Source organism: Hyla sarda, chromosome 7 (assembly GCF_029499605.1).
Source record: "Hyla sarda isolate aHylSar1 chromosome 7, aHylSar1.hap1, whole genome shotgun sequence".
Classification (NCBI taxonomy): domain Eukaryota; kingdom Metazoa; phylum Chordata; class Amphibia; order Anura; family Hylidae; genus Hyla; species Hyla sarda.
This window is the reverse complement of record NC_079195.1, coordinates 166,379,621-166,399,717: the sequence shown is the minus strand read 5'-3', so window position 1 is coordinate 166,399,717 and position 20,097 is coordinate 166,379,621. Positions and strand designations below refer to the sequence as shown.

General features: G+C 41.3%; 1 protein-coding gene across 3 annotated transcripts in view; it reads left to right on the top strand.

Moving 5' to 3' along the window:
- The window catches only part of LOC130282704 (peroxisomal N(1)-acetyl-spermine/spermidine oxidase-like), a 153,075-nt gene that overhangs the window by 96,776 nt on the left and 36,202 nt on the right, over nt 1-20,097 (top strand). For all 3 annotated transcript variants that reach the window (XM_056531231.1, XM_056531230.1, XM_056531232.1), the window contains exon 5: nt 2,647-2,759. In XM_056531231.1, coding sequence (XP_056387206.1) covers nt 2,647-2,759 — 113 coding nt within the window. The remainder of the gene's footprint in view (nt 1-2,646; nt 2,760-20,097) is intronic.

Below are 20,097 nucleotides of genomic sequence, written 5' to 3'. Positions count from 1 at the left end.
CTAACCAGGGTGCTTACAACTGTTGTTAAAAAAAAGTTTTTACTGATTTTGTTAAAACTTTTTATTGTTTTAAGTAGTACAATATTCAAAAAACTATATAAATTTGGTATTGTTTCAATCACATTGACCTACAGAATGAAGAAAGCTTGTAATTATTTACTATAAAAAAAAGCACTGCTTAAAAATGAAATCCCTCAAAAGTTGCATAGCAAAAGTTTTCTTTTCAATTTCCCATAAGTTTTGGGGGTAAGGGGGATTCCCTTTTTCTTTTTTTTTCCCTCTTCATCCCGGGATCTTAGGGAGGGGGGTTGTTGGTGTGCGGCTGGCTACTTAACCTATCTGACAACCTAACCTACATAGCTACCTTCCTGGTTGCCTAACCTACATGGCTACCTAACCAACATAGCTAGCTACCTACTTACCCACATATTTACATACCTACTAATGTACCTAGCTGCTTACCTACCTACCTACTTATTGAACTACCTAGCTATCTAAATAGCTACTTATCTAGCTACTTGGCTACCTACCTTCTTACCTACTTAGCTAGCTAGCTACCTTCCTACTTATTTACATAACTACTCACCATCAACCTACCTACCTACTTATATACCTACATAGCTATCTAACTACTTATCAACCTAGTTACTTGGCTACCTGCTTACTTACCTACATAGCTACCTACATAGCTACATATCTACTTACCTACATAACTAGCTATTTACTTGTCTACCTACCTACCTAATAATTATCAACTGGAGAGGGGTTGATCTGCCTACTTAAGGATGTATTTACCTACCTGCCTATATACCTGCCTATGGAGGGACTACCCAATAAGATAATGAACTGTTGTGGGACATACCTACCTGCCTACTGGGGAAATATACCTACTTAATGGGGGACCTACTATTCTACCCACTTTTACTGTGCAGTTTGGGGGCCTATAGATGGGGAGAATGTGTAGAGGTGAGAAGTGCACTGGAAAAATGCAGAATCTAAGATATCCTACCAATGCTGAGATTACGTTTTCGCTGAAAGAAGTCGTCATGGCGGTTTGAGTGAGATGGAGCAGAAAAGGGAAGTGGATACTAGCTGTCAGAAAAGATGTCAAATTGTGAATCATTTAACTGTATAGAAGGGTGAAAGGGCGTTGAGGCATGCATGCAGGGTCACGCATACTACCAAGAAATTTAAAGGGGTACTGCAGCTGAAATCCACAGGATAGGGGATAAGTAGCTGATCACGGACCTCAGGAACGGCCCTGGTTCTGAGTGAGGAGCATGTGCTGTAGACGGCACACTCTCCATTGACTTCTATGAAGAGACCAGAGTCCAACATTCATCGATGCTCCCATAAAATTTAATGGAGCGTGTGCTGTCTATCAGTAGACGACACACACACGCTGCTCAAGCGAGATGGGGTCCCTATCCACAGGATAGGTGATAACTAGCTGACCTGTGGATAGGGGATAAGTTAATTTCGGCTGCAGTACCCCTTTAAATATTTAATAGGTATATATACAGTACAGACCAAAAGTTTGGACACACCTTCTCATTCAGAGTTTTCTTTATTTTCATGACTATGAAAATTTTAGATTCACACTGAAGGCATCAAAACTATGAATTAACACGTGGAATTATATACATAACAAAAAAGTGGGAAACAACTGAAAATATGTCATATTCTAGGTTCTTCAAAGTAGCCACCTTTTGCTTTGATTACTGCTTCGCACACTCTTGGCATTCTCTTGTTGAGATTCAAGAGGTAGTCACCTGAAATGGTTTTCACTTCACAGGTGTGCTGGTGTGGAGGAGGAGGTGTGATGGTGTGGGGGTGCTTTGCTGGTGACACTGTTGGGGATTTATTCAAAATTGAAGGCATACTGAACCAGCATGGCTACCACAGCATCTTACAGCGGCATGCTATTCCATCCGGTTTGCGTTTAGTTGGACCATCATTTATTTTTCAACAGGACAATGACCCCAAACACACCTCCAGGCTGTGTAAGGGCTATTTGACCAAGAAGGAGAGTGACAGGGTGCTGCGCCAGATGACCTGGCCTCCACAGTCACCGGACCTGAACCCAATCGAGATGGTTTGGGGGGAGCTGGACCGCAGAGTGAAGGCAAAAAGGGCCAACAAGTGCTAAGCATCTCTGGGAACTCCTTCAAGACTGTTGGAAGACCATTTCAGGTGACTACCTCTTGAAGCTCATCAAGAGAATGCCAAAAGTGTGTAAAGCAGTAATTAAAGCAAAAGGTCGCTAGAACCTAGAATATGACATATTTTCAGTTGTTTCACACTTTTTTGTTATGTCTATAATTCCACGTGTTAATTCATAGTTTTGATGCCTTCAGTGTGAATCTACAATTATCAGAGTCATGAAAATAAAGAAAACTCTGAATGAGAAGGTGTGTCCAAACTTTTGGTCTGTACTGTATATATATATATATATATATATATATATATATATATATATATATGTATATGTATATATATATATATAATTTTTTTTTTTTTTTACATGTCTTGGCCACAAAAAATTGTGTATAGCTGGGGAAAAAAGGGAAAGGTAATTGAGCTTTTCTGTTTTTTGGGAGTATATGGACAGAATTCATAACAGTATGATATGATTGTTTTTTCCAGGATGGGGCATGTTCTGTGTGGTTTCATTGCTGGAGAAGAGTCTGAATTTATGGAAACATTAACAGATGAAGAAATTTTCTCTTCAATGACTGATTACTTCAGGACATTCACAGGTAAATGACTATTTATACTCTTTTTATTGCAATGTGTTTTTCTTGCTTTTTTTTACAAATTTTTTATTAGGCTTTTATAAGTAAAAGTAATACAATGTAAAGCTTATGCATAACAAAGATGTTCAGTGTAAGGTAAAAATAGTTCAGCTAGACAGTACACTACATGCACAATGTAATAGTAGGAAAGAAGTACAACTGTAAAGAAGAAAAAATGAATATTGTAATGAGACCATCATCAAACCTTGTGTTTTTTATGTATTTTTCTATTTAATTTCAGCTGCAAATCATGAAAAAAAACTAATGTTAACAACTTGGGTTGTATGTCTCTAAACCGGTTGCCCAATCTGCATCTTGCTCATAGACTGGGGTCTCATATGGACAAAATCCCTATGTAGACCATATAAAAGGGGTGGTCCAGATGACAAAACTCCTGTAAACACCTTTAACCCCTTTACGGCATTTGAGTCACATCTGTGTCATAATGTCGGGATGGAACTATTACACGAGCTCAGGAGCTGAGCCTTCCTCATACATTATGGCTAGTACCAGCTGTGCTGCTCAGCTGACACCTATCATCAGTGCCCATTTAACCACCGTAATAGTGCAGTCAATACCCCCTGTCATTTAGTCTCTTTTGTTGCTCCCCTCAACTTGGTGCTAAGTTAAGATGAAACCACATAGGAATTCACTAGCACCGTATAACCTGTTTCACTCACAGTAGATATTCAGACGTGTTTGGTATCAAAAGAACCTCCCTTAATATAGCATTTAGGTGGTGATTCACATGTGAACAAGGACAGAACATTCGACATTTACAACAAAGAAAATGTCACAACAGCAGCATCTTTAATATGTATCCTCTTACATGTGTTACAAGCCAGAGTAGGGAAAGTTTGTGTAGGAGAGCAAGATGACGATGAGGCGAAAGAGTGTTCACAGAGGCTAAACACTCCTGTAAACACTCCCTCGCCTCATTGTCATCTCTCTTCCCAGCACCAACTTTACCTACTCTGGCTTGTTACACATACCATGAATGTGAGAATACAAATTGACGATGCCACTGTGGTGAGTGCTTCGTTTCTACTTCTCTTTATTGTAAATGCTAAATAAGTAGTGAAAACAAAAGAGAAGAGCGCTCCATAGCGTAATACCACTACTGTAGGGTCCAATTTAAAGTGGTATAAAACCCTTACCGAAGGAGGTTGTGTGAGCTCACACACAACAATGGTCTGCGTGGATGAGCGAGTTCATCTGGTCTGCAGCCTCCCCGACCTGGGCAATATTCAGGAGGTGAGGACTTCCGAGGGGCGGTGGGGGATAATGGCGCTGACCAAGATCGGACACGTCTGGTGAGTGAAAGATTTTTTATTCAAATGCAACGCGTTTCACCACGCTTACGTGGCTTCATCAGGCATGACAAACAGGATAAGGAGGGAGTTTATATACAAAATAGTATTAACCCTATCAGGTCACAATACATCATTTTTAAAAATTAACCCATTCAGAGAGGGTAACATCATTACATACACATAAAAAATATAGGATTTACAGAGAATTAATATATAATATATAAAAAGTACAAATAGGATGAATATGATATTTCGACTGCACAGACAATAAATTCTATGGATGCGCAGATGTGCAAAAAAATATATAAAATAAATATATATCAAAAAATATATAGATACATAAATATATCTAAATATAGGTATTTTATTGTGAACTCATTTATTAATGTATTCTATCTCAAAAAAATGTTTTTTGATAAATGAATGAGGAATGTATAGGAACACTAAAATAAGTGTACGTGTTGAGAAGGCAAGATGCACACATAATCGCGCATCCATGTGCACATATGATTACAAGCAAAATTTATATAATAATGGAAAAATAAAATAAAAATAGAGATGAAAATCAAAATGAAATTACAATGAAAAATAAATATTAAATTAAATTAAAAATGAGAATAAAAATAATCATAAAAATTTATAATAAAATTAAAATGTAAATTAAAATGAAAAATATGTAATATAAAAATAATAATAATAATATGGTGTAATAAAGAAATCAGCATGAACAGAAAAAGAGAGAAGAAGAGAAGGGCATCAGAATAATATTCACCTTACATTTTCAATCGTCTCATTTAATCATTGAGGGACCAATGTAACAAGTTTATGAATCCAAAAGGATCCCCTGTTAATTAAGCGCTGGAATCTACCAGGGCAATCTTCAGGAATATGTTCTAATATAATTAAATGTAAAGACCTCACGTCCCCCTTGTGAATAATTGAAAAATGTCTTGAGACACTATGTAATAAAAATATATTTTTGATATTCGATCTATGTTTGCAGATGCGGGATCGCACCGTCTGTACGGTGTGACCCACATATTGCAGACCGCAACTACAGGTCAAGAGGTATATCGCAAATTGTGTGCCACAATCAACAGAATCTTTTATAAAAAAAAAGTTTTTTTAGTTTGAGACTAAATAAAATTGTCAATTCTGATGCCCTGGATCATACCACAGCATAGACAGCGACTTTTATTACAGGGGGCGCATCCTTTTACTGTTGTTATTTATGTATCTACCACAGAATTGATGTTTTTGAGTCTGCTTGGTGCCAAAATATATTTCAAATTTTTGGCACGTCGAAATGTGATATTTGGGGAATTTGGAACCATCTCCCTGAGTATGGGATCAGCCAAAATAATAGGCGAATTTAAGAAAAAATTTTTTTTATCTCATTTGCACTGTTGTTAAAATTAAAATTATATTTAAATCTATTTTCCTCATCTGAACTTACATTTTTGGTTTTCACTTTGTTTGTTAGAAAATCTGTTTGTTTCATAATTTTTACTTTATTATACGCTGTGTGCAATATTTTTTTGGGGTATCCCCTATCAAAAAAACATCCCTGTAGTATCATGGATTGTATTTTAAAATCTGCATCTGTCGTGCAGTTTTTCCTGATGCGGACATATTGCCCGTATGGCACACTTCTTAACCAATTTGGATAATGAGCACTATCAAAACTCAAAAAACGTCTACCTGTTTAAAGTGAGTACGTGTAATGACTTTATTATTTTCAGTTTTTATAATTTCAAGATCTAAAAATTGAATTACTGTGTGTGAAAAATGTGGGGTGAATTATATACCCCATGTATTTGAATTTAAATAACTAACAAATTCCTCTGCCTCCAACTGGCTACCTGTCCAAATAAAGAATAAAAAAATGTGATGAAAAAAAGGAGAAGACTGTGCCATGTACTGGGACTCGAATCGCCCCATAAATAAATTAGCATAACTTGGGGTGAAACGAGTCCCCATGGCACAGCCTTTGGTCTGCTTGTAAATGGTGTAATTAAATGTAAAAATATTGTGCTCTACAATAAATTGTATAGAGTTCAACAAAAAAGAAGACTGTTCATTTTTTATATCCAGATCATTGGTTAAGAAATGTGCCACACTCTCCAGACCAAATTTTGTGCTGATATTGGAGTAGAGAGAACACGCATCCAATGAAAGAAAAGAAAAGGAGGAGGGGAGTGGAGTGTCATTAAGAACTTGAATTACTTGTGTAGAGTCCCTCAAATAGGAGGCTAACTGTAACACATATGACTGGAGAAATAAATCTACATAATGGGATAAGTGAGCAGTGATCGAATGAATACCAGAAATAATGGGACGACCTGGGCGGTTAACTAAATCTTTGTGCAACTTAGGCAAATGATAAAAAATGGGGATATAATCATTTTTAATATTGAGGAAGGTGTGTTCTCTTCTGTCCAACAGATTTAAATCCACAGCTCCATTTATTAACCCTGTATATGACAGAAAATATTCAGATGAGGGATCACTCAACAATCTTTCATAGTACCCCTCATCAGATAAAATTCTATTCGCTTAGTTGATATACTTTTCCCTATTGAGGATAGCTATACCGCCCCCCTTATCGGCAGGGCGGATAATAATATTTTTGTTATTCTGTAATGACTTAATACCAGCTCTTTTTTTTTATATTTAAATTATCTCTAAATGAAGATATTGGTATGTTTTCGCACAATTGATTGAACTACTTCTGGACAATTGTATAAAATGTATCTAGATAATTACCCCTATGATGTAGGGGATAAAAAGATGTTATAGGTTTAACTGAAACATGTTTAATTGTGAGGTCAGTAATGGTGGATTCTGTGATATGGTCCATGGGTTGTGTATCAGTACTCTGTGTGTTTCTTTTAATGATAAAAAAGTGACGTGGGGCAAAAAGAAAGACCCCTACTCAATAAGCTTGTCTCATATTCAGTGGGTAAATAAGAAGATAAATTAAATAGTTTCATTGTCTGTTTTTTTGTGAATTGGTGCATTCAAGTTGGATAGAGGGCTGGGCTCTAGATTTCAATTTTCTAATAGTGGTCCCTCCTCTGCAGCCACGGGGGTTCCTTTTCTTTTTAATTGATGAATTGGTGGGCCTGATATAGTCGGGAAGTAGTGTGTGATTTGGTGCGATGTGGATTGAATGAGTGGTGTCTGTAGTGGTACAGTGTGCACAAGTGAGGGTCGGGAATCTAAAAAAGAATTGGAAGAATGGGTGTCTGTGAGAGTGTCAGAGGAAGTGTCCTGTATAGTGAACAAGGATGTGTCCGGGGATTGTATTGCAGAGGATGTGGATGTAAACTGTGGTGTAGTGGAAGAAAGAGGGAAAGGGACAGAAGATACAGATGGGAACGAAGACACAGGGAGACAATGGGGAGAAGGCAGAGAAGGGTCAGGGAGTGAACAGGGGGAACTAAGTGATTGAACAGGAATGGTGTGTGAATGGGATCGTGTCTGTGAAACAGATGGAATAGCAGAATGAGATGAGTGTGTCTGTGAAACAGATGGAAAAGCAAAATTGGGTGAGAGAACAAAGGGTTTAGAACTTGCTATATATGCAGAATTGAATATGGTATGGCCCTGTTCAGACTTAGAAGGTAGAAAATTTGAAGAACCAGCATTAGTAGGGAAACTCTTTGGTCTCACTCCCGTGCCGTCACTGGAGGGTGGTGGCAAGGGGGCGGGAACCCTAGTTTTATGAATAGTAGAATTAGCCATATTTTTAGGTCCATAATATATTTTTAGGCCCATATTTATTTTTGTTCATATTTTTATTTTTATTGTTGTACTGATTTGGACCAGCAGGATTAGTCTGCGATGGTGGTGTATATCTGGGCCATTTATGAATTTGGCCACATAGGTAATCCTGCTTGTCCCGAGTGAATTTGTGGACATTTTTATTTATAGTATCAATTTCAAGTCTGTGTAAACGGTTATAAATTGCACTGTCCAATTTTCCATAGTCAGAACTATGACAGAACTTGGACAGGGTGCCTTGGACTGCACCCCGTGGCTGTAGAGGAGGCACCACTATTAGAAAATCGAAATCTAGAACCCAGCCCTCTACCCAACTTGAATTCACCAATTCACAAAAAAAAACAGACAATGAAACTATTTAATTTATCTTCTTATTTACCCACTGAATATGAGACAAGCTTATTGAGTAGGGGTCTTTCATTTTGCCCCACGTCCAAACCAAGTGATTTCCAGCTTTTCCTGGATTTAAAGAGGCACTGTCATTGTTAAAAACTTTTCATATATTGCTGGACTCATTATAATATGACATTTCACAATATACACCTGTTAAAAAAAATTTACATTTTCACCTGAAATTCAAGCTCAAAATAGCCACCACTAGGGGTCGCCTGTCTTTTAGCCAGACAGACTAGTCTAGATTTTAGAGCATATTGGATACCGGCCGTAAAGCATACCGGTATCCAGTATAGGAGTTTTCTATTGTGAATGCAAAACTACAGATAAAGGATGTGTGGACATACTGGGAGCTGTAGTTTTAAAACAGCTGGAGGCAACACTGCTCTAACACAGTTATTTGCAAACATTGCAGCTTCAGTTGTTACTAAACTACAACTCCCAGCATGCTGAAATAGTCAAAGCTTTCTCGGACTCCTGAATGACAAAGAAGTTGATCAGACATTCAGGAGTCTGTGAAAGATTAATGACACACATAGTGACAGCTATGCTAATTAGTAGAGATGAGCGAACTTTTCAAAAATTCGATTCGGCCGATTCGCCGAATTTTCCGGAAAAGTTTGTTTCGATCCGAATTTTTTTTGCGGCGAATCTATATTAAAAAAGGCTATTTCTAGTCTACATACAGCCTCTATAGGGGTATAGAACACTTTGCTGTGTTCTAGAACGCATATGGAGTGTGCTGGGTTAGTGAAATAATACTGTTATTCAGAATAACATGCAGATTACCGGCATCGCTTTTAGAATCACTGCCGCACAGCAGCACAATGACAGAGCCTGGTGGTGGCATCTGTGTCAGGAGACCATATAGTGACTGAATGACAGCGTGGAGTTGTTGGCAGCATGAGGAGACCATTTAGTGGCTGAATGGCACAGCATTGAGGTGTTGGCAGCATGAGGACACTATAAAGTGGCTGAATGACACAGCTTGGATGAGGCTGAAGCATGAGGACACCATATAGTGGCTCAATGACACATAATGGAGGTGTTGGCAGCATGAGGACACCATATAGTGACTGAATGGCACAGTGTGGAGGTGTTGGCAGCATGAGGACACCATATAGTGGCTGAATGACACAGCTTGGATGAGGCTGAAGCATGAGGACAATATATAGTGGCTCAATGACACAGCATGAGGACACCATATAGTGGCTGAATGGCACAGTGTGGAGGTGTTGGCAGCATGAGGACACCATATAGTGGCTGAATGACACCGCTTGGATGGAGCTGAAGCATGAGGACACCATATAGTGGCAGAATGACACGGCATGGAGGTGTTGTCAGCGTGAGGACACCATATAGTGGCTGACTGACACAGCATGGACATGTTGTCAGCATGAGGACACCATATAGTGGCTGAATGACACAGCTTGGATGAAGCTGAAGCATGAGGACATCATATAGTGGCTGAATGACACAGCATGGAGGTGTTGTCAGCATGAGGAGACCATATAGTGGCTGAATGACACAGCATGGACATGTTGGCAGCATGAGGACACCATATAGTGGCTGAATGACACAGCTTGCAGGTGTTGGCAGCATGAGGAGACCATATAGTAGATGAATGGCACAGCCCGGAGTTGCCAGCAGCATGAGTAGGCACTAGGCCTTCACAATCCCTAAGATTAAAAGATGAATTAAGAAATTTAAACCGAAGATTTTGGATAGCGGGTGCTACCTATGAGAAAATTTGAAATTACCAGACCCAGGCCCCACAGCGGCATCAGTAACCCATATATTGCCTGAATGACAGTCTGGAGTTGGCTGATGCACGAGTACACACCAGGGCTTCACAATCCCTCCAAAAAAAAACACAATTTTAGAATTTTTTTTAAAACATTTTGGATAGCGGGTGCTACCCATGAGAAAATTTGAAATTAACAGGCCCAGGCCCAGCAGCGCCATCATTTTTTTATATGAAATTTAAAACAACCTTTGCGTGTCCCGGACCCCAGCGTGTGGGTATGAAGGACCAAATCCAACAAGCCCCCACAGGGCTCATGTGGCCGTGACATTTAGGCGAAACGTCTCCATTGCCCTGACCAGCCATTGTTTCCAAGACTTCTCGCCAAGGCAAACCATGTTAAGAACAGCGTGACACCACCATGACCTGCACACATGGAAGGGCCACTGAAACTTGTCCGGGCAGTGGAGGCTTAAGACACAGAGGAGGATGTGGAGGCGGAGTAGCACACTCTCGTAGGACCAACGGGCTGACAGAGTGTAGCAGGAAGCAGCATTGAGTACACACCAGGGCTTCAGAATCCCAAAGAAAAAACAACCATTTTTAAAATAATTTTAAGAATATTTAGGACAGCGGGTGCTACCTATATGTTGCATGAATGACACACCCTGGAGTTGGCTGATGCATGAGTACACACTAGGGCTTCACAATCCCTCAAAAAAAACACAACAATTGTAGAAATTTATGAAGAAGACTTATGGATAGCGGGTGCTACCTATGAGAAAATTAGAAATTCCCAGACCCAGGCCCAGCAGCGCCATCAGTAAACCATATATTGCCTGAATGACACAGGCTGGAGTTGGCTGATGCATGAGTACGCACCAAAGCTTCACAATCCCTAATAAAAAAGACAAACATTTTAGACGAAAAATTTTTACGAAAATTAAGGACAGCGAGTGCTCTCTATATATTACCAGAATGCCGCAGCCTGGAGTTCGCTGCAGAGTGAGGAGACCATTGAAATGTGTGATTTTTTTATTTGAAATTTAAATCAAAATTTGTGTCACGGACCCAGCCGTGTGGGTACAAAGGACCTAATCTCACAAGCACCCACAGGGCTCATGTGGACGTAAGATGTAGGCGCAACGTCTCCATAGCCCTGACCGGCCATTTTTGGCTTTTGTACCTTTGTTTAAGAACAAGCGCATATCCAAGAGTCCAGAAGACTCTATAATGCAGGACGGTGGACTACCAAAAGACATTCTTCTATAAAATATTTTTTTTATGAAATAAAGAAGCAGAGTTCATCCCTCTGCGTATTTTTTTTTTGAAAATTTTACTTAAAAAAATCACACGCAACAATCGTTCAATGGTGTAATGGTTATTATTGCGGAAAATTCAAGTTTATTACTGTGATAATTATCAGAAAATTTGAAAAAAACACTACCCAAGAGTGTTTAATAACCCCATATATTGCACCATAGATGTTGAAATTTAAATTAAGCATGTATGTATGTATGTATTTCAAAAATCCTAAAATTAAAGGCCCAAGCCCAGAAGCATCAGGAAGTAAAGTACTTCCTGAAAGACACAGGAGCAGTCAGGAGTAGGCATCAGCAGTACCCAAGAGGCTTTAATAACCCCTTACATTGCACGATCACTCGCGAGATCGAGCAATAATAGGTGTGTTATGCCCTCAAATGTCCGGGGCTGCACGCGCGCTACACTGAACGGACCAGCGTGTGTCTATCTTTCACCGACAGGTGCGGGTAACCCGCTGAACCCCCTTCACGATAGGGATCAGGGATTGCAATTATTTGCCAGGAAAGAAGAATCACAACTAATCATAAGCTCGGGTTCATTAAGTCTCTGCCCTTTGTACACACCGCATGTCTCTACTACTGATTGGATGGTTTAGTGAGGTCCTCGGATCGGCCCCGGCGGGGTAGGAGAAGGCCCTAGCAGAGCGCCGAGAATTTAAAGATCATTGTTGAAATTAGCTTTAAGCATGTATTAGCTACTGCTAAACTTCCAAAAATTTAAGGCCCAAGGCCTGAGGCATCAGGGAGGCAATTATTTCCTGAAAGACACAGAATGAGTCAGGAGCAGTCATTCACAGTACCCAAGAGTGTTTCATAACCAACCACTTACATTTAAAAGTCAATGTTGAAATTTGCATTAAGCATGTATTCAGCTACTGCTAAACATCCAAAAATTGAAGGCCCAAGGCCTGAGGGCAGGGAGGCAAGTAGTTCCTGAAAGACACAGAACGAGTATGGAGCAGGCATTTGCAGTACCCAAGAGGGTTTCATAACCCCTTACATTTAAATATAAATGTTGACATTTGCATTAAGCATATATTTAGCTACTGCTAAACATCCAAAAATTAAAGGCCCAAGGCCAGAAGCATCAGTGAGGCAAGTAGTTCCTGAAAGACACAGGATGAGCCAGGAGCAGGCAATCGCAGTACCCAAGAGGGTTTCCTAACCAACCCCTTACATTTAAAGATGAATGTTGAAATTTGCATTAAGCATGTATTTAGCAACTGCTAAACATCCAAAAATTTAAGGCCCAAGGCCAGAAGCGTCAGTGAGGCAAGTAGTTCCTGAAAGACACAGGATGAGCCAGGAGCAGACAATCGCAGTACCAAAGAGGGTTTCATAACCCCAATTGATAACCCAAGAGGGTTTCATAACCAACCATAATTGGGAAATGTTGGTGTAGCAGCTTGGTCAATCTACTCTGAGGCATCTGGCATTGGTGGCTGGAAATCCTGGCTGATCCATCCCTGATTCATCTTGACAAACGTCAGTCTCTCCACATTTTTGGTGGAGAGACGAGTTCGCCTTGGGGTGACTTTGGCCGCACTAAACACCCGCTCTGATGGCACACTACTGGCCGGGCAGGACAGCTTTTCCAGGGCAAACTCTGCTAGTTGTGGCCATAAATCAAGTTTGGCTGCCCAGAAGTCCAGCGAATCTTCAATGGTTGTTGGCATGGCCATGTCAAGGTATGCCACCACCTGTTTGTTCAGGTCCTGCTCCATGTCTACCTGCTGCTGATGAGTTGCTTCACAATGCGGGTGAAGAAAGCTACTCATCAGCAACTGTAGACTCAGGCTGCTGGTGATTGAGCTGGTACTGCTCCTCCCACCCCTCCCCTCCCCAGCAGCCATGGTAGTGGAAGGTGAGCGCAGAGGGCCCCCCGAGTCAGACCTGCTAGTGGATGGACCATGTGGCCGATAGGCATCAGCCAACTGACTACGTAGAATGTCTCTGTAGTAGGTCAGTTTGTCCTCCCTCTCAGTGGGTGTAAAAAAGGCCCCTATTTTGGGACGGTAGTGAGGGTCTCATAACCCTCCAGCTCCTCTGGCTGCTCCTGCTCCTCCTCTCCTGTCCGAAGACTAGAAACACCGGCCATCTCATCCAACTTAAACTTTGCTCCGCTCTGCCCCTCATCATCCTCCTCCTCCAGTTCAGCCACCACAGGGCTCATGTAGCCTTGAGAGGTAGGCGCAACGTCTCCATTGCCGTGACCAGCCATGGTTTCAATCATTTGTTGTAGGAAATGTAGGAGTAGAATTACGTCGTTCATGGCGTAATCCAGGCGACTCACAAATAATGTGGCTTCCTCAAAGGGCCTCAGCAAACGGCAGGTGTCACGTATGAGCTGCCACTGGTTCACATTGAACTTACACTCCTATGTGCTTGAATCATCAAGAAATCGGTGATGACTTTTCTTTGTTCGTATAGTCTGTCCAACATATGGAGGGTGGAATTCCAACGTGTGGCAACGTCACAATTAAGACTATGTTGTGGGATACCGTTCTGACGCTGCAGCTCAAGGAAGGTGTGTTTGGCGGTGTACGAGTGGCTGAAGTGCATGCACAGTTTCCTTGCCATTTTCAGGATGTTTTGCAAATGGGGTGAAGACTTGAGGAAGTGCTTGACAACCAGATTCAACATGTGTGCCATGCAGGGCGCATGTTTCTCACTTCCTTGTCGCCGCGCGGACACTATGTTCTTCCCGTTGTCTGTCACCATGGTTCCCATTTCCAGATTTCGTGGAGTAAGCCATACTCGGATGTCTTTACGAATGAACTTTAGCAGTTCCTCCCCTGTGTGACTCCATTCGCCAAGGCAAACCATGTGAAGAACAGCTTGACACCGCCGTGCCCTACACACATGGTACGATGAATGGCCACCGAGATTTGGACGTGTAGTGGAGGCCGAGGACACGGTGGAGCATGAGGCGGCGGCGGCGCACACTGTAACAGGACCAACTGCCTGGGAGCGAGAGCGTGGAGGAGGAAGCGGTGTGACCTGTTCAAGTTGCTGTTGTGGCTGTGCAGGAACCACATTTACCCAGTGAGCCGTAAAAGACAAGTATTGTCCCTGCCCGTAGTTACAGCTCCACATGTTGGCGCTGCCGTGCACTTTTGAACACACCGGCAGGCTCAAGGACTTGCCCACCTTCTCTTGTACAAACTTATGCAGGGCTGGTACTGCCTTCTTCGCAAAGAAATGACGGCTTGGGACTCTCCACCTCGGCACGGCACAAGCCATCAATTCTCTGAAAGGTGCAGAGTCCACCACTTGAAAAGGGAGGGACTGCAACACCAGCAACTTGGACAGGAGCACATTCAACTTCTGCACCGTTGGATGAGTGGGCGCATACTGTTGTCTCTTGGACATGGCTTCGCCGATGGATTGTTGGTGGAATGGCTGACTAAAAGCGGGAGAAGCAGGAGCGACAGAAGGAGGGTTTGACACACAGCTCCCTTCGGCTGAGATGGTGGAGCCTTGGCTGGATGAAGGAGGGAGCGGATGACCACTGGGTGATGCAGCAGGCTGGACCACTACATCGGAGCCACGGTTCTCCCAGGTCGCTTTATGGTGGCGAAGCATGTGTTGACGCACGGCAGTGGTGGCGACAATGGGACCTTGGCCACGCTTCACCTTCTGCCGACAGATCTTGCATGTGGCTACGTGAACCTCCTTCGGATGCCTTATGAAAAACTTCCACACCGCCGAGTAGCTGATTTTCCCACCCGCAGTCTGCACTAATTGACTGCTACTGGCGCCGTCACCAGAAACCCCTGTTCCACTACCTCCCGGAAGGGTAGGCTGCCACCAAGCAGGTGGTCTCCCCCGGGCACGTTTGGTTCCTGAATTTCCACTACTGCCACCACGCTGACTGCCAACCGTGCTACCGCCTTGCTGCCTCAAGGGCAACCTGCAACTCTCTTCTCCTGATGATGATGAAGCCCCTTCTGCACCCGGCTCCCAATTGCGATCGGCTTCATCATCATCAGCAGTTGTGTGCACTTCACTGATGTCCTCCTCAGGTTCCCCAACAGTGTCTGCTTCAGGACCCTGAACACTTGCAACACCGCCTCCCACGTCACTCTCCGTATTACTACTTGGCCGCCTAGCGGAGCAAGCGGCGCATGTCTCCTCCCCTTCTTGGCTGTCCAGTAGCTGCTGACTGTCCTCTATTGGACCGTCCTCAGTAAATAGTGGAGCTGAACCCACAGCATAAGATACTTCTTTAGGAGAGGGAACAGCATAGGACAAAGGCAATGGGAGGACACGGACTGCTCCCGGGTCATGCCAACTGAGGGTTGTGTCTGAGGAACCCACCGACTGTTGACTGGGGGTGTCAGATGTCACTTGTGATGATGTGGATGAGCGTGTTAACCAATCGACGATGGCAGATGGGTTGCTGGTGGAGACACGACTGCTGGCTGATAACGGGAGCTCAGGCCTCTCGCTGCGACTCCTGCTGCCACTCGCTCCAAGTCTGCTGCCAACTCTGCCTGAAGTACTTAGGCCTCTGCCACTTCTCTGTGCACATCCTGGCACTTCTCTGCCTGACATACTTAGTGCGTTTATGAGGGTATTACAATACGCTACACTACTCTTTAAACAGTATTTGTCTGGAACAGCAGCAGGTGATTACTTACGGCTGTCCTTGAACAGCATGTAGGCCCTTGACAGATTAACAGGTACTAGATGGTACAATACTTGGATGTACCTATGTGGTATGCACTGATGAAGGCAGTAATATGCCTAACTATTAGCAGAAAAAACTCTGTATTTTTGTAATACACCAGCCGGTGGATACTATTGTTTGTACTTTGACGGTTTGGAGCACCTTGACAGCTGCTAAATGGTACAATACTTGGATGTACGTATGCACTGATGAAGGAAGTAATATGCCTAACTATTAGCAGAAAAAACTCTGTATTTTTGTAATACACCAGCCGGTGGATACTATTGTTTGGACTTTGATGGTTTGGAGCACCTTGACAGCTACTAAATGGTACAATACTTGGATGTACATATGTGGTATACACTGATGAGGGCAGTAATATGCCTATTAGCAGAAAAAACTCTGTATTTTTGTAAAACACCAGCCGGTGGATACTATTGTTTGGACTTTGACGGTATGGAGCACCTTGACAGCTTAACAGGTACTAAATGGTACAATACTTGCATGTACCTATGCGGTATGCACTGATGAGGGCAGTTATATATGCGTAACTATACGCAGAAAAAACTGTTTAAAAAAAACAAAAAACAGCCAGTGAATAGTATTGTTTGGACTTGCACTGTATGTAGCCAGCCCCTTGACCGATTAACAGGTACAAAATGGTGCAAATGCACTACAGTCCACTGAACAATCACGTATTTCTGAACAGCAGCAGGACCCAACAGTGCAGCACCACAAAAAAAAAAAAAAAAAAAGGGATTAAACTATAAATTGCACTCTGTCACACAATTCTGAGCAGCAGAAGTTTTGTGGAGCAAATAAAAATTAAACTCAATTGGGCTGAACAATGAGGAAATAAGATGCTTCAGAAAGTTCAGGCAGCTTGGAGATCTGTATGAGGCAGCTGACAGCTATCTGCCCCTCTTTGCTGCAATGCTCAATAACGTGAATAGGAGGTTTAGCAATCAATGATCCTTCTCAGTGTAACAGCAAAGCACTCTGCACTCCTGCCTTTCCCTAATGCTGATGTGTGTAGCAGTTGCAGTGAAACGCTGTGGTATGAGCTATTCACACACACACAGTCTCATCCTCTCCATCTGAGTGCATAGATTAAATGAAGAGGGTCTGTGACATCACAGAGGTCAGTGAACACTGATAGGCTGCATCTCACATGTGATTCAGGGTCAGCCCGCCTACCTTCATTCCCGCCCTCCCATAATCCCCTGCCCCATGTACTCACATGTGGATTCGCCCTCTTAGGTCCCCAATAGCCTGGAATGCTGTAAAGTGGAATTTAATGAAGTGATTCGCGCGATATTTGTCTTTGTTGCGAATCGAATTTTTCATGAAATTCCTTACGAATTCGGGTTCGTCAACTTCAAATCGCTCATCTCTACTAATTAGCATCCAGCTTTACTAGGAGAAGATAAAACAGACAGAACATGTATTCATAAAAATGCTGTACTTTTATCTAAAAAATCTTTGCACTATAATAAAGATCTATTCTTATATTTATACAATTTATCCTGTTATGAATTCACCATAATGTCTTCTGATTACTGCAGGCAAGCTCCAAGTGTCTTCCTCTGACACATGACACAGCATAAAACCAGAGAGGAAAGGGTTACAGAGTAGAGAGTACTGATTGGCTGACTGCACAGGCTTGCTCCTGTGAGGGAGGGAGACTGACACGCCCCCTCCAGCCTGCACAATGAAAAAGTAACTCACCAGCACATAAATGCTTATATCTCTGGATATATAGGTCCGAGACACATAAAAATTATATGCACATATTTGGGTCCTGAGTAACATATCACTTTTTTTCTTCTTTTTTTTTTGCACTATGACAGGTACGCTTTAAATCAGTACATTTGAAAGCTGACATTAACACGTCACTTTTCGATTACACACAGAGTACTGATACACAACCCATGGACCATATCACAGAATCCACCATTACTGACCTCACAAACATGTTTCAGTTAAACCTATAACATCTTTTTATCCCCTTCATCATAGGGGTAATCATCTAGATACATTTTATACAGTTGTCCAAAAGGAGTTCAATCAATTGTGTGAAAACATACCAAAATCTTCATTTAGAGATAATTTAAATATTAAAGAGAGAGCTGGTATTAAGTCATTACAGAATAACAAAAATATTATTATCCGCCCTGCCGATAAGGGGGGCGGTATATCTATCCTCGATAGGGAAAAGTATATCAAGCCATACGAAGCTAATATAATTTTATCTGATGAGGAGTACTATGAAAGATTGTTGAGTGATTCCTTTATCTGAATATTTTCTGTTATATACAGGGTTAATAAATGGAGTTGTGGATTTAAATCTGTTGGACAGGAGAGAACACACCTTCCTCAATATTAAAAATGATTCTATCCCCATTTTTTACCATTTGCCTAAGTTGCACGAAGATTTAATTAACCCCCCCAGGTCGTCCCATTATTTCTGGTATTCATTCGATCACTGCTCACTTATCCCATTATATAGATTTATTTCTCCAGTCATATGTGTTACAGTTACCCTCCTATTTGAGGGACTCTACACAATTAATTCAAGTTCTTAATGACACTCCACTTCCCTCCTCCTTTTCTTTTCTTTCATTGGATGTGTGTTCTCTCTACTCCAATATCAGCACAAAATTTGGTCTGGAGAGTGTGGCACAATTCTTAACCAATGATCTGGATATAAAAAATGAACAGTCTTCTTTTTTGTTGAACTCTATACAATTTATTTTAGAGCACAATATTTTTACATTTAATTACACCATTAACAAGCAGACCAAAGGCTGTGCCACGGGGACTCGTTTCACCCCAAGTTATGCTAATTTATTTATGGGGCGATTCGAGTCCCAGTACATGGCACAGTCTTCTCCTTTTCATCACATTTTTTTTATTCAAAAGATTTGATAATGATATATTCTTTCTTTGGACAGGTAGCCAGTTGGAGGCAGAGGAATTTGTTAGTTATTTAAATTCAAATACATGGGGTATATAATTCACCCCACATTTTTCACACACAGTAATTAAATTTTTTGATCTTGAAATGATAAAAACAGAAAATAATAAAGTCCTTACACATACTCACTTTAAACAGGTAGATGTTAACAGTTTTTTGAGTTTAGATAGTGCTCATTATCCAAATTGGTTAAGAAGTGTGCCATACGGTCAATATGTCCGCATCAGGAAAAACTCCACCACAGATGCAGATTTTAAAACACAATCCATGATACTACTGGGAGGTTTTCTTGATAGGGGATATCCCAAAAAACACAGCGTATAATAAAGTAAAAATTATGAAACTGATTTTCTTACAAACAAAGTGAAAACCAAAAATGTAAGTTCAGATGAGGAAAATAGATTCAAATATCATTTTAATTTTAACAACAGTGTAAATAAGATTTAAAATATATTTTTTTAAATTGGCCTATTATTTTGGCTGATCCCATACTCAGGGAGATGGTTCCAAATCCCCTTAAATATCATATTTCGACGTGCCAAAAAATTTTAAATATATTTTGGCACCAAGCAGACTCAAAAACATCAATTCTGTGGTAGATACACAAATAGCAACAGTAAAAGGATGCGCCCCCTGTAATAAAAGTCGCTGTCTATGATGTGGTATGTTCCGGGACATCAGAATTTACAGTTTTATTTAATCTCAAACTAAAAAAAACTTTTTTTTTATAAAAGATTCTGTTGATTGTGGCACACAATTTGCGATATACCTCTTGACCTGTAGTTGTGGTCTGTAATATTTGGGTCGCACCGTACAGACGGTGCGATCCCGCATGTGCAAACATAGATCGAATATCAAAAATAGATTTTTATTACATAGTGTCTCAAGACATTTTTCAATTATTCACAAGGGGACCATGAGGTCTTTACATTTAATTATATTAGAACATATTCCTGAAGATTGCCCTGGTAGATTCCACCGCTTAATTAACAGGGAATCCTTTTGGATTCATAAACTTGTTACATTGGTCCCTCAAGGATTAAATGAGACGATTGAAAATGTAAGGTGAATATTATTCTGATGCCCTGTTCATAC